Source organism: Euprymna scolopes, chromosome 13, assembly GCF_053919585.1.
Source record: "Euprymna scolopes isolate OS-2025 chromosome 13, ASM5391958v1, whole genome shotgun sequence".
In the NCBI taxonomy this organism is placed as follows: Eukaryota; Metazoa; Mollusca; class Cephalopoda; order Sepiida; family Sepiolidae; genus Euprymna; species Euprymna scolopes.
Genome location: NC_136494.1, coordinates 27920053 through 27948016, shown reverse-complemented (window position 1 = coordinate 27948016; position 27964 = coordinate 27920053). Strand labels below are relative to the sequence as shown.

The 27964-nt window shown below is 32.2% G+C and overlaps 1 protein-coding gene across 7 annotated transcripts in view; it reads right to left on the bottom strand.

Moving 5' to 3' along the window:
• Nucleotides 1-595: 595 nt before the first annotated feature.
• The window catches only part of LOC145291958 (ral guanine nucleotide dissociation stimulator-like 1), a 270169-nt gene continuing 242800 nt past the window's right edge, over nt 596-27964 (bottom strand). For 3 of the 7 annotated variants that reach the window (XM_080137887.1, XM_080137889.1, XM_080137886.1), the window contains exons 10-17: nt 23229-23318; nt 21057-21298; nt 18981-19046; nt 16946-17069; nt 9867-10025; nt 5717-5860; nt 3640-3748; nt 1825-2080 (exon numbers count right to left, since the gene is read on the bottom strand). In XM_080137887.1, the coding sequence (XP_079994013.1) occupies nt 1923-2080; nt 3640-3748; nt 5717-5860; nt 9867-10025; nt 16946-17069; nt 18981-19046; nt 21057-21298; nt 23229-23318 (1092 nt within the window). In that variant the 3' untranslated portion in view covers nt 1825-1922. Of the gene's footprint in view, nt 1112-1824; nt 2081-3639; nt 3749-5716; nt 5861-9866; nt 10026-16945; nt 17070-18980; nt 19047-21056; nt 21299-23228; nt 23319-27964 lie in introns of those variants that run through there. The other 4 variants (XM_080137891.1, XM_080137890.1, XM_080137892.1 and 1 more) reach the window with 3 other exon arrangements.

Below are 27964 nucleotides of genomic sequence, written 5' to 3'. Positions count from 1 at the left end.
TATATATATATATATATTTTTTTTTTAAGAAAACGTTTTTAGAAAGTTATTTAAAATAGAATTTTTAATTTTATTAAACTTTTTTTCCCAATCAGGATTTTTAACTTGGGTGGTGAGTGGAGAAAGATGGAGTGATGGCCGGTATGAAGACTAGAGGAGAGAAAGTGGTTCTAAGAAAAATATCAGGAATAATAATCAATCATAAACGGTTGTTGTGGGAATGCAACATGATTTGCAATTGTTATCGAAAGAAACAGAGAGTACTGGAAATCAGGAGTTGTAACTCAGAACTCCAGGGTAGACCACTTGTTATTGCCAGTGAGCAATCACTCACATGAAAATTGCAAGTGAATAAATAATAAAATCATATGAATAATAAAATGAATAATAAAAAAAGATAATAAAATTAAAAAAAAAATGATAAAAATAAATAATAATAATAATTTGGTGATAATGATAAATAAGGAATTTTTAGGATCAAAAAGGACAAAAACCAAAAATGTTTACGACCTTGCTTTCCAAAATAAAAGATAAGTAAAACGGATACAGACATAAAAACAATAACCGAAAATAAAAATTATTTTGCTGCCATTGATTTTTTTTTTTTTTTTTTTTTTTTTTTTTGCTTAGCATATTTAAAAAAACAAAAAAAACCAACCTTCCTATGAGTAAACATTAAAGATCAGGGCTAAAGCAGAATGCAGGAAAAAATTTGGTACAGGCATTTAAAATGGTTTTATATCGTTTTTGTTAATAATAATAATAATAGATGAGGAATTACTGAGTTAAAATCCAATTAGTATTACACATGTAAAGTTGAGAAAAATATGCTTAAAATATGTTAACTATGCGAGATCACAGCAAGATTGCGATTGAATCTGACCTGACGTTGTGTGATCTCGTTTACTCGCATAAGATTGACACATTTCACGTGTGCTTTTTTGTCAAGTTACACACAATACTAAATGGATTTTAACTCGAAATGATGGCAGACATACACGAGTGAGGCCCCCATTGCGAAATACGTACTGATTAAAATGTTGTACACAGCACGTTACAGAGAGCATTCCTTAAACCAGAAAATGCGTGTGTGCATGGTCCCATTTTACTTCTATTGTCATTGCTGTTTTTCACATATTGAAAAACAGTGAAATTTTATTTTCTTGAATAAAAAAAAAATCCTACTCAACAAGAACACTACTGTTTTTGTCTTAATACTTATTTTTTATTCAAAAATAAAAAATAAGTATTTCAATTTGGCTTGAATTTTGCAATTTTCGGATTATTTTGTTATGTTTTTTTTTTTGCCAGATTTAACAAACAAATAAAATGAAAACAAACAAAATAAATTCGGTGCTTATACTCTTATGTTACCATAATTTTTTTTTACGGTTAAAGTGCGCCCAAAAACAGTCGCATTCTCATTGATTAGGTTTTTTTTTTATTCAAGAAAATAAAATTTCACTGTTTTTCGATATGAGAAAAACAGGGATGAAAACGTAAGTAAAGTGGGACTGTGCACACACGCATTTTCTACTTTAAGGAACTTTCCCTGCAATGCGTTGCATACAATATTGTAGTCAGTGCATATTTTGCAATGAGGGTTTCACTCATGTATGTTATCCGATTCCTCGTTTTTGTTTAAACAACTATCTAAAACCATTTTTAATGCTTATACAGAATTATTTTTGCATGCTACTCTCGCTGCCATCTTTAACATTCACCATACCATGTACGTGTTATTCAAACAGAAAAGCACGTTACATTTTTAAATTAGATTGCCATTTGACACAACTCAGCTTAAAATTTTCTTAACTCATGGCATTTTTGGAAGGGATCAGGGAGAAGGAGGTCAGGGGAGTTGGTGGCAGTTTTGTTGTGGTGGCGGCAGTGGTGTTGGAAACAGAGAATGAAGGAATCTGTTACAAACTCAGTTTCTTGAGTTTACCCCGAGATTTGCGTTTTTTGGTCAATGCCTCCTGGCAAGACTTTGTGCGTACAACAAAGTTCAAGTCATCGTTCGTCGTATTGCTGTTATTCATGGCGTAAAACACATTTGCTTTTGACGGGATCAAGAGTTCTGGAAAACAAAAGCAAGAAGTAAATCACATCAAGTTTTCGGGTTTAATATAAGCTCAGGCTAGATTTTTTTAATCAAGAAAAAGTGAGTTTGTAAAGCCAGTTGAATTTGAAAAACAAAGACAAAATCGAAAAGTATTTTTTTTGTTTGTTTGACACATCTATTTTTGTTTTGTTTACAAATTAAATAATCAATAATTTGAAAAACAAAGACAATAATTTGTTTATGTTTATAGAACTATTCACATCATGTTTTTTGTGTTTGATTTTATTAGTTTTGAATGTGGAGAGAGGGAAAGTGAGAGAGAGAGAGGGAAAGTGAGAGAGAGAGAGGGAAAGAGAAGAGCAAGAAAAGGAAAAGAACGCGGGTTGAAAAGAGGGGAGCAAAAGAAAGCGAGTAGAGAGGGAGAGAAAAAGAGAGGGAAGGACAGAGAGGAGGAGATGGAGAGTGAAGGAAAGAGAGAAGAGGGAGAGAATGAGGAGAAAGAGATAGTGAGAGAGGGGCATAGTGAGAGTGAGTGAGAGATAGTGAGAGAGATAGTGAGAAAGAGGGAGAGAAAGAGCAAGAGAGAGAGGGAAAGTGAGAGAGAGAGAGGGAAAGTGAGAGAGAGAGAGGGAAAGTGAGAGAGAGAGAGGGAAAGAGAAGAGCAAGAAAAGGAAAAGAACGCGGGGTGAAAAGAGGGGAGCAAAAGAAAGCGAGTAGAGAGGGAGAGAAAAAGAGAGGGAAGGACAGAGAGGAGGAGATGGAGAGTGAAGGAAAGAGAGAAGAGGGAGAGAATGAGGAGAAAGAGATAGTGAGAGAGGGGCATAGTGAGAGTGAGTGAGAGATAGTGAGAGAGATAGTGAGAAAGAGGGAGAGAAAGAGCAAGAGAGAGAGGGAAAGTGAGAGAGAGAGAGGGAAAGTGAGAGAGAGAGAGAGGGAAAGTGAGAGAGAGAGAGAGGGAAAGTGAGAGAGAGAGAGGGAAAGAGAAGAGCAAGAAAAGGAAAAGAACGCGGGGTGAAAAAGAAAGCGAAGGACAGAGAGGAGGAGAGGGAGAGAAAAAGAGAGGGAAGGACAGAGAGGAGGAGATGGAGAGTGAAGGAAAGAGAGAAGAGGGAGAGAATGAGGAGAAAGAGATAGTGAGAGTGAGAGAAAGATAGTGAGAGATAGTGAGAGGGAGGGAGAGGGAGAGGGGAGAAAGAGCAAGAGAGAGAGAGAGAGAGAAAAAGGTGATACTCTAGTGACCAAGATGTTAATCATTTTACAGATCATATTTTCAAAACAAAAACCTCTGATTCATTTTTACGGACCGTTACGTTCACAAAAAAACATCTGACTTTATTTTATCAATTTCATATTTTATATAATGATTATTATTCATATGTCAATAAAGAATATATTTTTTTTTTGTTTTGTTAACTTTCAACCAATTAACTATTAACTCTTCTTGCAATTTCTCCTGAACAATGCTAGTAGCCCCCCTCCCCCCCCCCCCCAAAAAAAATGAATAAATAAAAAGGAGAAGATAATCCTGGGAGGATGGTATGATCATGAGAAATAAACAAATTTTCTTAACTCACCTTTCTCAGGAAGAATTTGAGATAAGGTATAATCTTCATGTGTGCCTTCGATTGAGTATTTTTCCAAAGATTTCTTGATGACTGTATGTGTGTGATCTGTATTGCTGAGCTGAAAAAAAAAAAGTCAAACATAGGTGAAACCAGAAGCATCTTGTACAAAGAAAAAAAAAATACCATCAATTCCATTTAATAGGAAGCAAAACTGACCCAAAAAATAAACAAAAAAACATAATAATTCTTTTTATTTAAAGTAACCAACAAGCACTGAAAAAAACAATAGAAATAGTTGCTTTGTTATTTTTTTAAATTAAATTTTGCAATAGAAATAATTAGTTTCTTTTTAACTAAATTTTCGGGTATTTTTGATACAAAATTTAGGCAGATATCCAGATTTAATGCCACACTTTTTAGAAGCTCAACCATTGTAAGGAAGGACCAAGAGGAGGTTCAAACTTTTGCCATAAAATTTTAAAAAAATATGTCATTTTTATGTATTTTTTTTTTTAACATAGGGGTCACCACTTATCAAGGCCCAGAGGCCACTCGAGGATAAGGGTTCCTGAGTGTACAGTAGTCAAGGGGATAATTTGTAGTAATCGTTAATAGTAGAAATTTAGTAAATTGGATTATTTAAAGGACGGTTCATCAAAAATTTGTTTATGTTGGACTTGAAGACAACCAAATTGTAGTCAGCTGGAAAACAGACAAATGGAAGAGAGTTCCAAAGGCGTGCAGTTCTGAGAAAGAAGCTTTGTTCATGGAATCTACGCATTTCATTTTAGTAAACTTTCATTTCGTTCATTTTTTTTATTATAATTAGGGCAACCTAAAAATTGTAATTAATACTCATTAAATATTTTTATAACATGAAATTTGAATATTTTGATTTATAAAAATTTTTATATAATTAATTTGTTAAATTACTCAACATGATTAATAATAAATGCAATTTTTGGGTTGCACTGATAACTTTAAAAAAAAAAAAAAAATATATATATATATATATATAATTTCAACATTTTTTTAGGTATTTTTTTTACCCAAATTCTGGGTACATATCCAGGACTAGTGCTGCAATCGGTATAGCAATTTTCAGAAACTTAACCTTGTAGTTTCAAAGATATTCATGTTTATACAAAACAAGGATTTTCCAGTGCTTCATATTAGATGATCTTTAAAACTAATTGTTCAAAAATTAATACAAGTTTGTTGTCAGTCCTCATCATTGACCAACTTTCTATGCAATTCAGAAGGCAATAGCACCAACACTGCTCCGGGATGATGCTAGAAGAGTGGTGATCAACTGAGGATGTGGTTCGCAATGGTAAAAGCTGACTTAGAAGCTATGACCAGCCCTTGCATTTACGGTTTACAACAATTGAATCACAAATGGATTCTGGATGCACTACCTTGATTCATGATGCAACAAATTCACTTGGAGCCGGCTCAACCCACCCCCCAGTGATTGCCATCACAAGCATAGGATGTTATTCTTTTTTAAAGGCGGTAAACTTTAAATTAAAATAAATCACAGAAAAATAATTTTTATTATACAAATATGTGGTTTATTCTAAAGATAAATTTTTTGCATTTGTAATTTAAATAAAATTTTCGGCATATGAACCCGCAGCTTGTGTGTATCTGGCATAATTTAAGTGGTTCAATTTCCACAAACTTTACACAAAATTTTAAGCTGTATTTTGGCAGTAACATGTCAAATGATGTCATATAAGTGGTTTATTGTGTCTGGTTTATCAGTGTAGACATAGGGCTCTAAATATCCCCAAAGAAAATAATCTAATGGGGTTAAATCACATGAACAAGGTGGCCAGTTAACAGGCCCAGTTATGAACTTATTTTTTCTTCAAATTTGTATCACTTGCAATTTGCAAATGCTGCTTGAGTGTCAGTCTTTTCATGATGAATTGCCAAACCAAGCTGAACTAAAAATAACCGATAATTGCCAATTCTGCAATTAAAGAAAAAGTTGTCAATGTAAAGTTCACAACCCCCCTACACATTTCTACGCAACAAGTATCAAACTAACGATGATTAAAAGAATGACTTCATCACTCACCATAATACTTTTATAGACATGGCTGCCACAACTTTCTCCAGTTTGTACACTAACTTTGATGATGCAGGAATCAGGAAAACGATAAGGTGAAGTGATGTCACTATCGGATGACAGTAATGAGGATGCAGAAGATGAATGAGAAATCTAAAAATAAAAGAAAAGAATATTAAATTATTATTAATAAGTTTAAAAAAAAAAAATAACCAGTCAATAATACAGGAAACTGTAATTAAAAATTATAAGTGTTTATAATAGTAGATATATTTTGATTTTCAATGAAAAAAAAAAAAACAATTTCTTATAGTAAAAACATTTAAATTTTCAATAGTAAAAAAAAAACAAAAAAAAAACATCAATTTCTTATAATAAATATATTTGAATTTTCAATGAAAAAAAAAATCAATTTCTTATAGTAAAAACATTTAAATTTTCAATAGTAAAAAAAAAACAAAAAAAAAACATCAATTTCTTATAATAAATATATTTGAATTTTCAATGAAAAAAAAAAATCAATTTCTTATAGTAAAAACATTTAAATTTTCAATAGTAAAAAAAAAACAAAAAAAGACATCAATTTCTTATAATAAATATATTTGAATTTTCAATGACAAAAAAAAAATCAATTTCTTATAATAAAAACATTTTGATTTTCAATGAAAACAAAAACTGAGTGTGCATGTGAAACAAGGCTGGGCTGAACGTTTACAAATTCTCACCACCTTCCAAATGCTAAACCCAGAGGTTTAGAAGATTCATTTAAAAATTATATATATATATATATATATATATATATATATATATATATTAGTGTTGGGATGATTAATCGAAATCAGAAAAATCAAAGATTTTTGGGGTATAGGAATCAGGAAAATTTGTGCATATTTTCCGATATCAAAGTGCATATTTTCCGATGCCAAAAACGATTCCTTTTTGTGTGTAGTTGTGAGGCAAGGGTTGAACAATCTTCAACTACACCTCTCCTAAATTAGCACTGCTTGTGTCCCGTGGCAAAGAGAGGCCCAAGACTGACAGGAAACAATGTCAAGATCAGCAGAGAATACAAATCCCAAATGGCCACACATTTTAGTACTGACCAAACTCACCATTGCTAAACTTCGGTGATCTGACAGAAACCAATGTGCCAACATGATTAAGCTGTAAAAATTATGTGATATGATTGTGACATTTACATCAATATTTTCCACTTGTGCCATTTTTTTCTGGTGCCGTTTTTACCTAAATTCCTTATTAAAACCGATGTTAATTTTACTGTTGGTTTAAAATCAATAAATCAATAAATTTTTTATAGTATTATCAGAGGGAAAATTAAGTTTTAAACAAATAAAACAAAACAAAATCAAAAGACTCGTTTTTGGAATCGCAAATCAGACTAAAATTTTCCTAATTTCGATACCCATAAAAATTTGGATTTTTAAAAAAATTCCCAATTCCAATTAATCGTCCCAGATACAAGCAGTTTTAAAGTCTGCAATAACTGCGGCCAGTAGGATGAGGATAAACATCATTGTATTATCTTCAGTCAGCAAACTAATGGTGTATTGTAATGTTTATATGTTGCCTTATAGTACTCCATTAGCTTGCTGACTGATGAGATGATTCAATTTATCATTGCCCTCCGGACTGGACTTACTATCCACTTTGAAACTTCCGGTATCTCTATGGCCAATAGCTATATGGATATGGTTGTAGCATCAATTATAATAAATATATGTTTATTTTTTCAGAAGAATACTCAAATTGATATCATATATATATTTATTTCAGGCTGCAAATATTCAAAAGATTTATGTAAATAAAGTCATATCTTTCTACGATCTGCTGACTGTTTCGATTATTATTGATTTCATCAGGCAAGAAAAAAATTGAAAATTAAAAAAAAAGTTGAAAAACTTTTTATAATTTTAGAGGAGAAAATATTTTGGCATGTCTAACGTGTAGCTAGGTTTGAAGATCTCTAATATTATAAAATGTTTTTCAACTTTTTTTTTACATTTTCAATGTTTTCTCGCCCGATGAGATCAATAAATGATCGAAATGGTTTGCACATCATAGCAAGATATGACTATATTTACATAAAGAAAATAAAATATTATATATACAGGGTGACCCAAAAAGAAACAAAAGCTAAATGGAGGCCATCTAGAACATATGCTGTAGAACGGAGAAAAAAGGCGAAAGACCCTTGTGTTTTGATGTGACGTTTTGAATATAATAAACTAGTTATGACCAAAGTTTCATTTCATTTGGAAAAACACTAAGAAACGGGGCCTAATTAGAGTTGGGGCCCGTTTTTTTGGGTCACCCTGTATATATATATATTTTAGTGTTGGGATGATTACTTGGAATTGGAAAAATCGGAACTTTTGGGGCATTGAAATCCGATTAATTAGTGTCTATTTTCCAATGCCGAAAACGATTCTTTTAATTGGCATTTTTTATTTGATTTTGTTTAAAACAAAATCTTCTGCTGATATCAATAATAAAATAATCGATATTTATTGATTTTTAGCTATCAGTGAAACTAAAATCGATAGATCATCTCTCACAAATGTAAATTTTTTACGTTTAAGATGATATCTGCACATTTAACATGTGTTTTTACAGCAATCGTGAAAAATAACAACTTTATAGTTAGATAGAGATTTATAAAAAATCGGAATTGGTAATTGTATCGGAATATGGAATAATATTCGAATCATCCCATCACTTTATATATATATATATATATATTTATAAAAGGGAAAGGTAGTTTACTTCGAGCATTGTTGGTCAATATATAAACAATTATAATTATAAAAGGGAAAGATAGTTTGTTTTAAGCATTGCTGGTCAATATATATGGAAGAGTATAAGAAGGCTATATCAATGCAGGGAACTGGGTGTTAAAATGATGTCACTATAGACAAAAATGGACGAATGAAAGAGGGTCTTGTAGAACTTGTTTTTTATATCTTCATATATCCATATTCCAGATCAATCACAAATACAAAACAGTAACATTTATATTTATAATTATAAATAATTATTCTTAATACCTACAGACACTAGTGTTTCATGCTTCTGGAATCATCAGTGCAAGAAGTTACGATTGCTGCTGGCCGTGGGATTCGAACCCTGCAACAAAGCCATCTCTGTCTCCATTAGCAAGGAGCAAACCACAGGACCATCGGCAATCATAACAATATTTAAGTGAAATTAAACATTTATAAAGGCATAAACGTTATACAAGAACGGTAGGATGAATAAACAGAGGGTTCAATAATTTTGACAAAGCATAAAATATTTATTACCGATAATACTATGCAGTGATACATCAATTAGCCATAGATATAGCAACGGATTTAAAGTCTGTAATAAGTGCGACCTGCAGGGTGAGGATAAATATTATTGTCTTATCTTTGGTCAGCAGACGAATGCTTTTATGTTCCCTTATAATATACATATTATAATGTTATATAATGGATAAGACTGATAAGATTCATGATTGCTTGCAGGACTGCACTTACCACTCACTCAGTGGCTAATAAATATATCACTGTAATATCAATTATAATAAATATGTTTAAAAATTTTTTTTGAATGAACAAACTGTTTTGAGACCATGTTAAGATGCAAATATTTAATTTTTTCTTTTGAACTTGAAACGTTTCTTGTTAATTTCGGATTGTAAAATATCTATCATGAGCAAATTGAACCCCCCCCCCCCCCGAATTAAAATGTCTGGCCTTAACAGACATTTCATTTATGAAAAAAAAAAAAAAAAAGGAAAGAAAGAAAAGAAAAACTTATTCGCTGATGATAGATATTTTACTATCCGAGATTAATAAAAAAAAAAAAAAACATTTTAAGTTTAAAAGAAGAAAAAATATTAATGATTTCTTTTTATTAATAAAATATTTGCATCTTAGCATGGTTTCAAAACAGTTTATTCAAAATTAAAATTTTTTAACAAAGATAACAAATAAGAGCTTTTGCCAATTCTTATAAATATTTATTTATTTTTTTTTTTAGATTTATTTTTGGGGTGTAAACGAAAGAAGAGGTAAAAAAAGTGAAGTTTTATTTTTTTTTAAATCTGTGCGAGACGAACAATTCCAAAACCAAGTGAGAGTTGTTTGGAAATAGGTACCTTTGAAAGTGCGGAATTTTGTGAAGACGCTGCATTTCCATTGGCCATCTTGGTTGGCAGTAGTGATACAGCAAGTGGGAGGCATGCACTGTACTTGACGGCTTCACATTTCACCGACGTCTTCTTCTCTTGATCAGTGTTAAGGCGACTCAAGCCAATCTGAATGATAGGTAGGGAGGGGGGGATATCAGGTCAGCCTTGGTCAGTACACGCAAACACCAAAACGACAGCCGATGTTCTGATAACGTTCACCCAAATACAAATATCGATATGGACATGAGAGTTGTACAAGAATGATGAAAAAAAAAGATGATTTCAAACCGAGAGAGAGGAGTGAGAAATGTCAGTAAGAGGGAACTAAGAAAAGAAGCAAAGTTTGTTTCATTTTTTTCATTTTTTATAAGCATTAGACAATGCATGCACAAAGTTCAGAGGTGAGGTTAAGGCTAGAATTAACCCAACAACAAAAGTATCAATCCAAGGTCAGATAAGAAAATTACAACAATCTCCTTTTGCCAAGAATCGTTTGCTTTTTATAAAAACAACTTGGAAATATTGTCGCATCTTATTATTATCTTATTATCATATAAACATGCACAATTTAGGAAGAATAAACACAGAGAGCTCAATAACTTGTAAAATATTTTACTGAAAACACGATACATTGATATTATGTTGGTGCAAAAATAATGTTTTTTGATATTCAATTCCATGTAAAAAAAAAAAAAAAAAAATATGACATTATTTTTGCACCAACCTAATATATCAATTAACCATAGAGATATCAGTGGTTTTTCAAGCTTGTAATAAGTGCGACCTGCAAGGTGAGGATAGATACTATCATCTTATCTTTGATCAGCAGGCTAATAGTGTACGGTAATGTTTATATACGACAATCACGTTGACACACAGGTTCCCGTCAAATCGTCAAAGTTAAGTAATGTTGAGCCTGGTCAGTACTAAAATGGGTGACCTTTTGGGAATAATAAACGCTGTATAGGGTGGTGGGACAGCACTGCTGTCAAAGGAAAAAATTAAGGTGCCTCCTTCTCTCTGCTAGTCTGTGGGAGACACCTGGGCAAGGTCGAGAACCCACCTGAGCCCCCCCCCCCCTCCCCAATCAGGGTAACATGCGGTTATGGAAAGCAGGTGACTGATGTAATATGGAAACAATCTGGAATAATTCTGTTCATGGTTTTGTATCTCGTGCTGGGTAGAGGATCCCTCAGGACAATCACCCAATATGGCCACTGCTCAGACAGAAAGAAACTGCAACTTACTGTCTGTGCAACTGCAAAGAAATCTGTGGGAATACATCAAACACTTTTGAGAAAAACAGCATGAATGGTGTTTTGAATGATGCGCAACAATGAAGTCATGAATAACTCTTATCCCTGAGTGGCTTCCGGGCCTTGATAAGTGGTGACCACCATGTAAAAAAAAAAAAAAAAAAAAAAAGAAAGCATCGAGGGAGAGAGATGGATTGAGAGTAATAGCCATCAATGTCTGAATCAGGCAGGACACCACTTGAATGTTTATATGTTCCTTATAATAGACCATTAGTTTGCTGACTGATAAGATGTTCGGATTTATAATTGTCCTCCTGGCAGGACTTACAGCCGATTTTGAAATTTCTGGTATCTCTATGGCTAATAGATATATCACTGTAGTATCAATTATAATAAATATACATATTCATCATCAAGGGTGTGAGTTCCATATAGAAACGTTGATTTAATTTGAATAAAATAAAATACGCATCAAGTGCGTTTGAAAGCCAAATCACAACGTAATATTAGGAAAATAAACAAATATTTTACTCACATTTTATGCATATTTTATTTTAATCAAATTAAATCAACGTTTCTATATGGAACTCACACCTTGACGTTATTCTTGTGTTGCCTACGCACTGTTCCAACATTTCAAAAATGCAACCGCTGAGATACAACGCGCAGCCCTTTACAAACATACTTTTCTTTTTCCAACTTTACAGCATGGCAAGAAAGAAGAAAAGAAAAAAAAAGACAAAAACAACATACTGAGGATGGAGTATAGCTCCGAAATATATTTATGTTATAAATTTCAAACAAGTAAAATATTTGTTTATTTTCCTAATATTACGTTGTGATTTGGCCTTCAGGCGCACTTGATGCGTATTTTATTTTATATATATTTATTTTTCAAATTTACTTTTGGGATGCACAAATTCAAGTTCACGTACTAGAATGAAAGTATCTGTCTAAGAAAGAAAATTTACAAGACACCACATTCCAAAAATCATTAATGCTGTAATAAAACCGAGTTGGAAATATTGGCACATCATTTTTTACATGTATATTATATTTTTCGGAAATTAGTGGGCCAATCTGGCTGAAATTTCATATGAACCTTTACTATGATAAAGTGCAGCAACCAAAATATTATGGTATCCATTCAACGTACGGTTAAGAATTAATAGGGATGAGTATTTAATGCAAAAATGAATGCAAATTTAACCATATTCAACCATCAATTCAGCATAAGCACCAATTCTACACCATTTTATGTTTTTAGATGGAACTCATCAACCTAAAGCAGTCCACCTAAGGGAAGGTAAAGCCCTGGTGTCAAGCCTCTGCTGCCTTCTGGCATACCCACCTTTAGGAAAGGCTTTAGAAGTAAAAAAAAAAAAAAAGGGCCAAGAAACAGAAGTATGAAATAATATTCTCCAACCCAATCTTATAAAAAGGCAAGGGTGCATGCTTGTCTAGTCACACGGAAGGGCTGTGAAACAGCGAAGCAGTTTGTGGATAACATATATTACTTGTGTTATGTTGATTAATCAGACTATTATTCTCATCTTGGGTGTTATTAGCACAACGTTTCGGTCGCTGTAACCTGCGACCTTCTTCGGGTGTTGAAAACATGCTTCTTTTTCTTAGTAGAGAAAAAGAGGGCTGGCTCTGCATTACAAGAAATTTAAACCGTGGGTTTGGGGGTGGATCCGTAGATCATAAAGAAGGTTCGATCTTCAGGGGCCACTTAGATATTTTTTAAGGGCTTTCCTATGACTTAATTTTTCGGGATATCTATGCTAATTGTTGATATTAGTGACAAAATGTTTTACGAAACAGAGGATCGATACCTACATGTGTATTTTTTTTTTTTTTTTTTTTTTTTTAATATCTTAGTGCCTCCTGAAGATTGAACCTTCTTTATGATCTATGGACCCACCCTCAAACCCACGGTTCTAATTTGTAATGCAGAGCCAACCCTCTTTATATTACATATATATATATATATATATATATATATATATATATATATATATATATAGCAACAAACTACTGCTTATGTAAAGACATATATATATATATATATATATATATATATATATATATATATATATTTGTCTTTACATAAGCAGTAGTTTGTTGCTAAACAGTCATGAGTATGTTTCGGTCTACTAGTATTTAGAGACGTGATCAGGCAACAACCCTTATTTTCGGACACGGAATTCTAACAAAAATAAGGGTTGTTGCCTGATGAGGTCTCTAGTTGGTAAATACTAGCAGACCGAAAAATGCTCATGACTGTGTAGCAACAAACTACTGCTTATGTAAAGACAAATGTAACCTGCTCTAATTCTGTATTGAGCACTCTTGTATGAACCTCGTTATATTTCACTGGTTACCCTACCTTGGGAAAATAGCAACCTCAAATTATATATATATATATATATATGTATGTATATATATACTTAAAATTCTTTGTGACTTAAAAGGATGTGCCTTTTTGTAAAATTAAATTAAGCTGCTTTTTTCACTTCAAACATTGATGACAGCAAGCAAAAGAGAAGGGAAACAAAATGTAAGAATGTGCTAAAACTGAGAACGAAATGATTGCGCATAAAGAATTTATGGCGAACATTAAACGATGCATTCTCACAACAAAGAAACTGAAATTTTATTTAAAACAAGACAAAATTAAAAAAAGACATCAGCAGTTTCAAAGTCGGTAATAATATAAAAAATACTAGACTACCCATGACCCGTTGGGTCAGCATGTTATATTAGCTATGGAATTAATGTACGAGCGTGACACTTGTGACGTAAAGAAAATAGTTTTTTGTGACATAACAGAAACATTTACATGAAAGTATATTAAAATGAAAAAATAAATTTTTTTTTTTTAAATTAAGTGTAATCTATAATATAAAAGGCAAAATGTGTGTAAGTATGTGTCTGTACGTGTGTTTATTTATCTGCCAAAACCTTTTGACACACGCAACGAACACTGACAAAATTAGTATTGTTAGTATTGTTAGAAAGATCGATCTCTTGGACCAAAGTATTGGCCAAAAACATTAATTCTTTAACCGTCAACTGCGCTGTTTTTTTTTGGTTTTTTTTTACATGGAGTTCACCACTTATCAAGGCCCAATGGCCACTCAGGGATAAGGGTTATTGTGTGTACAGTAATCAAAGGGATAGTGTAGCAATAGTATTGGAGAATTGGTAAGGTGTCATTACTTAGGGGGAGGGCAGTTCATCAGGAATTTGTTTGTGTTGGACTTGAAGACATCCAGGTTAAAGTCGGGAGGGAAACAGGCAAGCGGAACAGAGTTCCACAGGCGTGCAGTTCTAAGAAAGAAGCTTTGTTCATGGAATCTACGTTTTGATTTAGGCACAGATAGGTAGTGGGGAAAATTATTGACGGTGGTTTCAGCTAGTCGGGTGTTTTTTGAGAAAGATTGGCGAGGGGGGACCAGAGAATGGAGCTCAGACGAGTACCTGCCATGGAAATAACGATAGAACAATGACAGGCTCGCTACGTCTCTTCTGTGGAAAAGATGTTGCAGGGTAGAGAAAAGGGCATCCACCACCAAGCCACGGAGTCTATTTTGTACTCTGTCAAGGTAGGATAGGCTGTTTTTAGCAGCCCCCGCCCAGATGTGGCAGCAGTATTCCATCTTTGGACGTACTTAGCTCTTATATAGATAGAGAATTGCATTTTTTTGCCAGGAAGGGTCAGTTTTTGCATAGACATTTTTGCAAGTCATTCACGCTTAGCGATCTCAATGTACATTTAAAAGATGTTATTTCGAAGGCCTGTGATGTCATAATGCCGCTGTGGGTGAGACAACTAACGCATTTGCTTTTTTCAACTCGCTTTCCTCTCTTTCGCCTTACAGGTTTGAGACTGGCTACTGCGGCTAATTCTTTTTTTTTTTTTTGTGTTCGCACGAGTACACACAGGTATTTATTCTTTTTATAGGGGGTTGGTTGCTCAATAGCTTTACTATAACACCTCTTGACACCCGGGCAACGCTGGGTACCATGCTAGTTATAATAAATAAGCACCAGAAATTCTTGCAGGCTTCTTCAACTTCATTGAAAGAAAAAAAATTGGTGACTCTTTATAAAGTGCTGCATTCATTGGAATAGAGTGTAGTCAGATGGAGCAAGGTCTGGAATGATGGTGGATGTTTCAGGACTATTTAATTCTAAATAAGGATTCTTAGTCATAAAATTGATTTCAGTCGAAGTTCTATCTGATACAAGAAATTATGTAATTACACTTGATGTGCAAGTATATTGTAAAGTCAAAATTAAATTTTTTGATTTTTTTTTTTTTCCGCCATTATCAAAAAAGAATTAAAACCGTGGTTTACACTGTTTTAATTTCGAAAACCTAATTTGCAAGCGAAATGTCTGTTTGCATTACATTTAAATTTCTGCATGTTAGTACAGTCATAGAAACAGGTTTCGGAAGAGGGGAATTCCAGTGTCAGCAGTACGAAGTAAGAAACTTTCAGCGTAGACAACTCTCTAACATCAGGGGGACATTTATAGTGAAGGGATGGGATTTTACTGCGTGTCAGGTTAGTTGGGGGTTAATTACGTTGAAGGGATATCAGTGCTACAAGTTTGTCAGAACACCGTTTCAATTAAAATACTTGCAAAATAAGTACAGGAATGTAACAGTGTGGGGATGGGACAGAGGTTAGAGCTTGGTAGACAGTGTAGGATCTATTATGTTAGAGGCTTTTTTTAGGACCCTGTTTAAAAGGAGGAGATGAGTGGGATGGGCTGGAGCTTGGTTAATTGTGCGGAACCTATTAGATTGGAGACTTTTTTTTTTAACCTATCCAATAAAGAGAAACTAATGGTTGACGCATTGAACTAAATTGTTGCAACAATATTCTTTGTTCTGATGCTACACTTCAAGTTTTTGTTCTCGGTTAGTGGAGAAGAAATCCTTCACGACTGAGACAATTTCTAATTTTTGTTCCTTTCTTGACATTAAAAAACGACCTTGGTGTCTAACTCTGCCCTTGTGAGCAGGCAAAGTAAATAGGAACAATATTCTATGCAAATGTTGGCTTTTTAGTGATATAAGATACTATCAGATGCGAGTTGTTTTCTAGCATAGAAAAGGGAAGCCAACCATCTTTAAAGCAGTCTTGGCAATGTCTTATGATGTAATATCTTAGATAATTACGTGATGCTGTGCACCTTTTTTGTTTTAACAGTGTTGTTATATTTTTAGACTCCATCGCAAAGAAACAAAAGAAAGGAAAAAACTTGACTCCTTTTCTTATTTTTAATAAAGCCCTTTATATCTAGTATTTCCAACAACAAATTTTTTTTCTAAATATTTAAATGGTTCATTTCTCCTTCTTTAGCCACATGTGACTTTTTTTGTGCTGTGATGTCACCCATGTCTCTTGAACAAATGCTTTTCCGAACACTGGCCATGTCTTGAACACATGCTTGTCTCGTCACATTTGGAATGTCACCACTTTTGTGAGCACGTGTGTTCTTTTATCTCTGCTGTAACGTCACTTCACACAACCAACTTGGTCATTTGCATATCTTTATACAGCTGCTGCTGCTATCAGCATAATCAGCTCTGTTACAATTGTAATGCAGCTTTGATTAGAGACAGTTAAAAAAAAATCTACATTATCGTAAAATTTATTAGTTACGATCAAAGGCAGAAATTTCTGAACGATCCAAAGCAGTGGATGCAGCCAATGAAATGCATGCTTATCTTTGTTTTGTTATTTGAAAGAACGGACATCAAGTACTAACCAGTGGGCCTGTAGATACAGAGGCAGGGGAATCCGACAGGCTCGTTACACTAAGGCCATCATCATGGGTACATATAAACTGCGGTAATCTGGGACCATCCAATTTTGAAGGTCTGTGACCCAAGCTACAATATAAAAAAAGATTAAAATGAAAAAATTTTGTTTATGACAAACGAACAATATATTACTAGCAGAGCTATCTGGCATTGCCTGGACAAAAGTAACACATTTCTATAGAAACAAACTTTAGTGCTTATTTAAATTGCCACTTATGGCAGCAAGTAAAGAAAATATAGAAAAAGTCTGTATGTATGTATGTATGATGTATGTACTTGTTACAGAACGAAAATGTCATATTCCAAAAATTATGTAATTTGATCAAGTAGGTTTTTTTTGTTTTAATTCATAAAATAAAATTTTACATCTAAGCGAGTCAGCGTTTTCGTTGGCCATGATGAAATCGGATCAAAAAAAAATAGATGTGAGATCATTCAAATCGAAGTGTTGAGGTAAAAAAAAAAAAAATCAACCTTATGTTCAATACAGTCTAGTAGTATAAATTGCTAAATCGTAATTTTGTTTTTTTAAAAAGTGTACGGGATTGATTTATGCAATTTTTGGAATATGGCATCTTCACTCTGTAATGAGTACATACGTCATACAGATTTAAAAAAATATTTTCTTTACTTTTAATTGCTGCCATAAGTGCCGATTTAAATAAGCACCAAAACTTCTGAATCTTCTCTGCCCAGCTGATTCCTCTCTTTAAATATACACGCATTTTACACTTAATAAAAATAAACACACACAAAATACAGACAATACTTGATGATAGACTTATTCGTCAAGATATCATATTCCAAAAATCATATACATTGTTCCAAGTATTTTTTTTTTATTTTTAAATAAGAATGTCAATTTTTTTTTTTTTTAGTTTACTGTCAGATACGAGTAGTTTTTTTTAAGATGTTTTTTTTTTTAGATTCCTTGAGAAATAAGTCAACATAAGGGAATTATTTCAGTGATTAAGAAATCAGATTCACTTCCGTTTTAGTTAGTACATAATCTGTCTTAAAGAAAAAAAAAAAAAAAATATATATATATATATAAATAAAAAGATGAAATCCACACTAGTTTATCGTGAAAGAAAGATTTTTTCTGAATTTTAGATATTATTCATCAAGGACAATTTTATAGGTATTTGTGTTGTTGTTCTTTTAGTTTTAGCCAGACGTGCAAACATACAAGTACCCTTTATATTACAGACCATACTTTTTGTTGGCACTGTTTGCATGGGTATTAACCCTTGAATAAACGGTCAATTTAATTCACAGGACTAGGAATAAACAAAGAAAACCCACAAAGAGAAAAATGAGACTAGTACAGGATTTAAACCGATGTCTCAGACAGAGAGACCACTTGTCGTGGGTGTCACCACAACCATTTGGCCAACAAGTCTAAGAGTCAGTAAAAGCTGTATCTTTTACCAATAACTCATCTCTCCACTGTTTCAATGAATGTGTTTTTATGGACTTGTAACCATAATCTCGAATTCGCTTCAAATAACAAATATGGTAAGAAGTAAAAAATATAATTAAAAAAAAAAAAATCAATATAAAAAAGCACAAAAATAAAGAAAAATAAAAAAACAAAGAAAATGAAAAGAGAAAAGAAAGAAACGAGAAAGAAAGAAGCGAGGAAAGAAAGAAAAGGAAAAAAATTTTTTATTAAAAGTAGAAAGTGGACCTTGCAGCAGCCTTGCAACTCTTGCTTCCCTTATTTTGTCCTTAAGTTTTAACTTTCCATGAGGTATGTTTCTGACATAGGGGAAAGAATTGCTGTTTTCTGGGTTGAAATCTATCTATTGGGCTAGATTTTTACCTAGAAGCAGTATATTTTTTTGTTAGCCCCTTACATCAAGTGGCTTCAAGCCTTGTCTATCGCAGTTTTTGTAAAAAAAAAAAAAAAAAAAGGAAAAAGAAAACAAAAATTAAAAAAAAAAAAAAAAAAAAAAAAAGATAGTAACTTCTTATTACCTAGCAGACTTCTTTTTTATTTTTACTTCATCTGTTGGGGCTTCTATAAGACAAGAAAGTTCATGGCTGTAAATAGAAAAATGTAAGGCGTATTAAAATAAAATCCATTTTACAAAATATTATATGTATTAGGTAATTTTTCCGGTTCACTATCACTTTATATATATTTATATGCTGTGTGTATAGGCATGCATTATATATATTTATGTGTGTATGTGTATATGCATGTATTATATATATTTATGTGCATGTGTGTATACGCATGTATTATGTATATTAATGTACGTGTGTGTATACGCATTATATATATATATATATATATATATGCATGTGTGTATATACGCATGTATTATAGTAATATGCGTGAGTGTATACGCATGTATTATATATATTTACGTGTGTGTGTGTGTATACGCATGTATTATATTTATTTGTTGTGTGTATGTGCATGTATTATATATATTTACATGCATGTGTGTATATGCATTCATCATATATATTTATATGCATGTGTCTATACGCATGTATTATATTTTTATGCGTTGGTGTATACACGTGTATTGTATATATTTATATGAATGTGTGTATACGCATGTATTATATATATTTATATGTGTGAGTGTATACACATGTATTATATATATATATATTTATATGAGTGTGTGTATACGCATGTATTATATATATATTTATATGAGTGTGTGTATACGCATGTATTATATATATTTATATGCGTGAGTGTATACACATGTATTGTATATATTTATATGAATGTGTATACGCATGTATTATATATATTTATATGAATGTGTGTATACGCATGTATTATATATATTTATATGCCTGAGTGTATACACATGTATTATATATATATTTATATGAGTGTGTGTATATGCATGTATTATATATATTTATATGCGTGAGTGTATACACATATATTGTATATATTATATATATTTATATGAGTGTGTGTATACGCATGTATATATTTATATGAATGTATGTATGTGCATGTATTATGTATATTCATGTTCAGGTGGTAAACCACGATGGGATAGGAATGCTGAGTCTCTTAACTGTATCCTCAGTAATTATTGCCTTCCATAGTCACCAACTGATGAAGTCCAGAGGAATAGTCGGCCGAAACGCTGCGAAACAACAACTAGAAGATCAGGATGCAAATAAATAAATAAATTGCTCATCTCAAAACGATTCAATAATAAAAATATGATGTATTCATTGTGTTTGGTTTTGTTGTTTTGTCATATGGCATATCAACCCTTTTTGGCTTCAATCATTTGGTAAGGTTCATATGTTTCAAGAATTTATATTTTCAAATATTTATTCATTATTAAGTTTTGTAAAGGTTGCAGCAGAAAATTGTTTTTGGCTTTATAGAACTTGATTAAGTTTTGTAAAAGAAAAAAAAAAACAATAGCATCAATCTTTGTTGCATTTTAAGTCAGGAAGCTGGTATCCTCAGACAGCCTGATCTGGTAGTGCGACTGAAGAGGAAGAAATAAAATAATCCTTTCATTCATTTCAGATAACATCATTCTATTGTTAGCATAGGTTTCCCTAATATCTTTCTAGAAAGAGATCATGTAGTTACAAAACTAACCAGGTGAAGGTTGCCAACATCTTAAGTGAAAGTCTTTCTGTGAAATGACCGGGATTTGAACTTAGGTCACCCAAATTGTTAGATTATCCAATATTATTTAAATACTCTGATCTTCCTTATATTTTTTTTTTTTTTACAAAGAAGGCAAGTTACCAATTATCAAAGCCTGGAGGCCACTCAAGGATAGGGGTTATTGAGCATACAGTAGTCAATGGGACAATATCATAGCAATCATTGGTAGTGAAAATTTGGTAAATTGGATTACTTAAGGGGGGGGGGCTCATCAAGAACTTGTTTACATTGGACTTGAAGACAACCATAGTATATTCAGCTAGAAAGCAGGAAAACAGAAGAGAGTTCCATTTTATATACTTAAATTGGATGAACTAGTTATTTTAACCTTTATTTGCTAAAATTTTTTAATCTGACAGGAAGCTGGTAAAAGGGAAACTTACCTTTCATTTTCATCGTAAACTCGGATGGCATCAAACCACATCCAAAATTGCGTATCATCTTTGAACTGATAAATCTGTGCCGCCAATTGCAGGAGTTTGATCTGAGCTAGCACCTCAAACTCTTTCCGGCGTTTTTCAAAATTTATATGATTACTTTCTGTGACGTCTGGCATCGCCGTATCCATCATGGTAAGGTCCGTTAAGAAGGTGCCTAAATATGGTACTGTGCCTTGAATAATTCCCTGAAGTAGATAAAAAAACAGAGTTGTAAAGAAAACAAAAAAAAAAAAAAACAAAAAAAAAAAAACAAAGTAAAAACCTGCAATGTTACAGAAAAAGGCTATTCAGAAAAGAAAAGAAAAAAATACAATAATTGAAAACTTCGATGTGGAGAAGGATAAGTAAATTTTGTGTTATAATGTTCCAGTTATTTCCTAGCCAATAATGATGATCATCATAAACTTGAACAATGCATTTAAAAAAAAAATAAAAAAGATTTTTTTTTTGCAAAGTAAAAAAACCCCAAAAAACATGAAATATTTTTTTCATTTCAAGATGCAGAAGAAAAAGGTTTATAGAAATCTATCGTTGCCGGGTAATTCAGCTAATATATAAATGTATATATTAATTATAATTAAATAATTATTATTAACACATTTTATTTCTTTTTGGTGGATTGATGGTTGCTATTTCTTCTGATGAGTTAAGGGCAAAATAGATTCACTGATTGATATAATAATTAAGTGAATGATTTTGTGCTATGAAAAAGGTATTGTCAAGAACTCTTAATGTCAACTGAATTAAAGGAATAAATTGTAAGATGGTCAACCTCATGACATTTGGAATATAGACTTTTGTCATTTATTCATTATATGCTCTGTAATTACATCATTGAGCTTCTTAAATAAGGATTGATATATATAAAAAGGGAAATATAAGTGAATAAAGAATATTTCAACAGAAATATATATATATATCATCCACATACAGTACTGTTTCGCTGTTTCATAGCTCATCAGTGCGGCTAGACAAGCAACTACCTCAAGCCAGGATCGAAACCAGATTGCCCAAACAACAGTTGGAGCTTCTGACTGTTGTTTGGGCAATCTGGTTTCGATCCTGGCTTGAGGTAGTTGCTTGTCTAGCCGCTTGTCTTGTCTATATATATATATATATATATATATATATATATATATATATATATAGATAGATAGATTCATATTGGGACAATTGGAATCAAGAACTGAAAAAATCGGAAGTTTTTGAAGAAGTGGTATTGGGATATCAATACTCAAAAAGTTCTGATTTTTTTTGATTTTCTTAATCCCTGATAGCAATTAATTGTCCTAACATTAGTGTATATATATATGTGCCTCAATAATATGCGCTTGGTAAGACTTCCAAACTATTGAACTTATTACCCTCATCGCCAAAAATCAAAACCATTAAAAGTTAAAACTAATGCTATATTTATTGCTTATATCCGTCCTGGGATGGGTATTCTACGTGTGTGTGTGTATATATATATATATATATATATATATATATATATATAGTTACTGAAAAGATAAAGAAAATTTTTGGCATCAAAATGGTGTAGACATTTTTAATCAATGGTAAGAAAGTTTATTCCAGACGATCTGAAGCAAAAGCTCTTTAGATGTTGTTCGTATTGTAAAGTGCAATTGGTAGATAAGTTAAGAATTGATGATTTGCCAGAAATGTTCAATGAAAATGGAAGCAGACGAATGGAAACATTTGAAAGAAGAATTAAATGAATAAGAAAAAAATAAAGAAAATTGGAAAAGATTAAATGAAAAGAGAAAGGAGAAAAAGGGGAAAGTAAAAAAAAAAAAAACAAGAAAGAAAAAGTAACGGAAAAAAGAGAAACGGAAAAAAAAGGTAAGAGAAAAGAAAGGTTAGAGAAAGGGAAAGAGAGAAAAAAGGAAAAAGAAAAGGAAAAAAGAAAAAGAGGAAGAAAAAAGAGGGAAAGGGAAGAAAAAAAAGAGGGGGTGAGAAAGAGGGGAAAAGAAAGAGGAAAGAGGGGAAAAAGAGAAAAGAAAAAATGAAAATGGAAATAAAAAAGAAAAACAAATGGAAAAGAATAAAAACGGCGAGAAGGAAAAAAGGAAATAAAAATCAAAAACATAAAAAAAAACCCCAAAATGTCACCTTGTCTATCCATGATTGCCTTTTTAACATATTTTTCTTCTTCAGCGTTTTATTTCCACATTCTAAATCAGGAAACTTGGCAGTTGCTTCCTACCAAAAGAAAAACACAAAATTGGTTAAAATAACAAAAACAAAGGAATCAGATTCAAAGAGTGCAAAGACTTTGATATTCTCATCAATTTGAGTTTCATATTCTTTGAAAGTTCATCATTTGTAACATCTAATGATGCAGACAACATGAAAGGCTATCAATTGAGGTGATTAAGTAGAATTCACTGAAAAAAAGAGGCTCCGGTACATCAAGAAATAGTTCAACTTCATTTTTCTAACAAACCAGAATCACGCCAAAGGAATTTTAAGACTCCCCCCCCCCAAATCCTTGCTAAAGAAAATTTCCCCTGAAACAAAAATCAAATAAAACAAAAACGTATATTCTTCAGATGACTTCATTAAATTTGAGTGATAAGAATGCTGTTTCAAACTTAAGCATGACAGATCAGGAAAAATTTTATTTCAAGCTTAAGCATGATAGATCAAAGAAAATATTATTTTAAACTTAAACCTGAGAGATTAAGGAAAATGCTATTTCAAAGTTAAAAAGGACAAATCAAGAAAAAAATGTATTTTAAATTTAAGCATGGCAGATAAAAAAGAATGTTTTCTCAAACTTAAGCATGAGAGATAAAAGAAAAATGTTATTTCAAACGTAAAACCCTATTATTTCTTTATCCAATTCTTAATTATTTTCATCCTAAGAAGTCATTCCTATACACAACTGTTAATATTTCAATCATTTTTATTTGATCTTCATTGTTTTTTATTGCAGTTTATCAGATTTAAATCTACAATTCATAGTTATGAAATCTTCTGAAACTAAAATATCGACCAAATCCATCTGATCTGTGCAATGTCATTGTTTGAAAAATCGACCCCCCCCCCCGAAAAACTGAAGTCAAATTGAAAGAAAAAAAAATAAAGACTGACATTTAAACATTTTGACAAATTCTTTTCTTTTTAAGGTTATAAATTTTTAAATACTAGTCAATAATTTTTGATCACACACACACACACATCGTTAGTCAATATTCCAAAACCAGGAGATGTATTTAATTAGCACTAATAATATTTTATTCATATTTTTTTTTACAAAGTATGTCTTACACACATTTCTCTGAATAGATAGGTAGATGAAATAATAGATATATAGATATGTATAAGTATATGTACACACACACACATATATATATATATATATATATATATACATTTTCAATTTTTCTTTTTATAAGCAGTAATTTGTTGCTACACAGTCATGAACATGTTTCAGTCTTCTAGTATTTAGTAACTAGAAACCTCTTCCAGCAACAACACTTATATTAAAAAAAATCAACTTTCAGCAAAAGAAGGTTTTTAGTAAAAAAGGGTCATGGGGTGAAGTTCAGCTGTGCAGAGAACAAGGTTAACTGGGTGTGGATTTATTTATTCATCTTTATGTTGAGGCTAGGGAATGAAGTAGGTAGGGTTAGGGGTTGAGGAGGTAAGTTTTGGTGCCAAAAGTATATAGATGTTATCTTCAACAAGTGTTTGCTTCATCTGTCTGCTGTTCGCCACCAGTCTAAAACCTATATGAGCTAGTGTATTTTAATTTTTTTTTTTTCTTAAAAACCTTGTTATATTTCACAGGCTACCTTACCTTTGGAAAATAGCAACCTCAAATTATATATATATATATATATATATATATATATATATATATATATATTAAGTAATGTGATTGATAATTTAAAATTTAAAAATCAAATTATAATTAAATTAAAAATCCGTTTCATAAGAAGGAACAACAACAAAATCAATTATCTGTACGATCGTTTCGGAAAACAATGCTTTTTATTGTGGTATACATCAAGTTACGTACAATAATTACATATAGTTTTTTAATAAGCAAGGTCTCCTCGTCAGCAAATTTTGAAGGGTTTTTTTGAATTTAATACATTACTTAATATTGAATTAGCTCTAGGACATTTAACTATCGAGCTTATTATATATCTAAATTACAACGATCACTTTCTCTTTCCTGTATTTTAATTAAACTAGTAATTTCACTGTTACATTAAAATACACTCAGCTCTTTAGACTATTGTTCTAATCTCCTTTAAATTATATATATATATATATATATATATATATATATATGCAGTGTATATTTGAAACAATAAAAATCCCAAACCCTGTTGAATATGAAATAGATTGTTTCACTCTCTGCACCCTCACTTCCTTTTGTCTATTTATGCTAGTTAAAATGTCCTTGTCAGTCAATAATTTTTATAATACACACACATACATACAGGGTGTCCACAAAGTCTGGCTACATTATCTTTGAAAAAGAGTTAAAAACATATTTAATGTTTTTAACTCTTTTTCAATGTGTTTTTTAACATGTTTTATTAACTGTTTGCTCGTATTATAAGCTCTATCTCCTATTTGGTTTTATTGCGCTTTTACATCTGGCTGAGATAACTTTATAAATATTAATTCTTCAATATTTACAATATACTTTAGTTTTACCATCTTGGATCATTTTGATAAATTTAATTGTAATTTTTATTTTATATATATATATATATATACACAGGGTAACCACAAAGTCTGGCTACATAATCTACAGGATGCTTCCACAAAGTCTGGCTGTATGTATATATATATATATATATATATATATATATATAAAAATCTTGTTTTTGAAAATTTATTCAAATTTAAAAAAAACAAAACTTATAAACCTGTAAAGAAAGTATACAGAATTTGAACTATTTGGCAATGAGTACAAATAAATAAAAAAAAAAGGCCTTATTCCATGGAGTTCTGAAGAAAGCAATTCTTCTCATTAGTGGGAAGAAGTTTGCAAAATATTAGTCAACATTCCAAAACCAGGAAATTTATTTAATTAGCACCAATAATATTTTATTCATATTTTTTCTATAAATTTACACACATTTTGCTGAATAGCAGAAAACCTATACAACTCATCAGAGACAAAAATATTTTCCTCAAAAAATGTTTGGAAAGTTGCTTTTTGTTTCCTTGGATTTGAATAGGATTTTGTAAGAAAAAAAATCTTCATAAAAGGAAGCCCCACTCTCCCCAATGGTTTACTTCCAAATGTGCAGCAACCATCGCGCAAAGGCAGCATGCGTACCACAGATTTAACCAACATAAATCCAGTTCAAACAAACAGAAGTATATAGAAGCCAGAAGTAACTGTAAGAAAGAAATAGCAACAGCTAAGAGAGAATTTACTGAAATCACCAAAAAACGCACCAAAGCTCAGAAATTAGGAACCCATGACTTCTGGAAAATCTACAACAGTGTAGTAAATAATGTGCAATCAATAATTCCCCCACTATCCAACAATCATGAAGTTATTTGCTTAGCAACCGAGAAGGCTAACATGCTTGCCAGTCGGTTTGCCTCCAACTTCACACTAGACCCTGCTAACCATCCCCTCCCAGACTTTCCTTTGCAGACACACGCCACACTTGACGATCTGAAAATCACTCCTTCTCAGGTGCATGCCATTATAAAATATCTTGACACAGCAAAAGCATGTGGACCTGATCTCATCCTGGCTGTGGTATTAAAAAAGTGCTCTGCTGAAGTAGCTCCAATCCTTTCCAAACTTTACAACAAATGCCTTAATGAATCTTGCTTTCCTGCCTGCTGGAAAACTGCTTCTGTGGTACCAGTTTTCAAGAATTCTGGCAAAAGAACTGACCCAGCAAATTACCGCCTCATTAGCGTTCTCCCACTTTTTGCCAAAATATTTGAGTCCATAATTAACCAAGCTCTAGTCCATCACCTTACAGATGCTAAACTTCTTACCAACCAACAATATGGATTTAGGCAAGCCCGTTCCACAGCAGACATTCTAACTGTAATCTCCGAGCGTATATACCATTCACTTGACAAAGCAGGGGAGAGTAGAGCGGTAGCTCTAGATATATCTAAGGCTTTTGACAGGGTATGGCACGAAGGTCTTCTCAGGAAAATCAGATCATATGGTATCACTGGAAGAATACTTAACATAATTAAATCCTTCTTAGATAAGAGAAAAATCCAGGTTGTCCTCGATGGCCATACATCTAAACAATATGATATAAATGCAGGAGTGCCTCAGGGGTCTATCCTTGGACCTCTATTATTCCTAATATTCATAAATGACCTCCCTAATGAAATTGTCTGTGAGATGGGTATATATGCTGATGGCATGACACGATTCGACAGGAAAACAAATGAACACATATCTAAAGAAATGGCAGAAACACTAGAGAATGACCTCCAATCTGTAGTGGAATGGGGACAAAAATTGATGGTCACCTTCAATGCTGCCAAGACTAAACTTGTTTCCTTCAATAACTACAAGAAACCTTCTCTACCACCAATAGCAATGGCCAAAGACTTTATCTGAAAGCACATCTTTTAAACTCCTCGGCTTAATGTTCACAGGAAACATGAGTTGGAACAATTACATTGAGAGCATTGCCAGGACCTGCGAAAAAGGTAGGTTCTCTCTACCGTGCTAGAAAGCTACTGACCCCTGAAAGTATCCCGTACCTCTATAAGGCCACCATTCGCCCATGTATGGAGTATTGTTGTCATATTTGGGCCGGTGCATCTGCTACTAGTCTCTCACTCCTAGACAAGGTTCAAAAGAGAGTTGCCAACCTAATAGGTCCTGA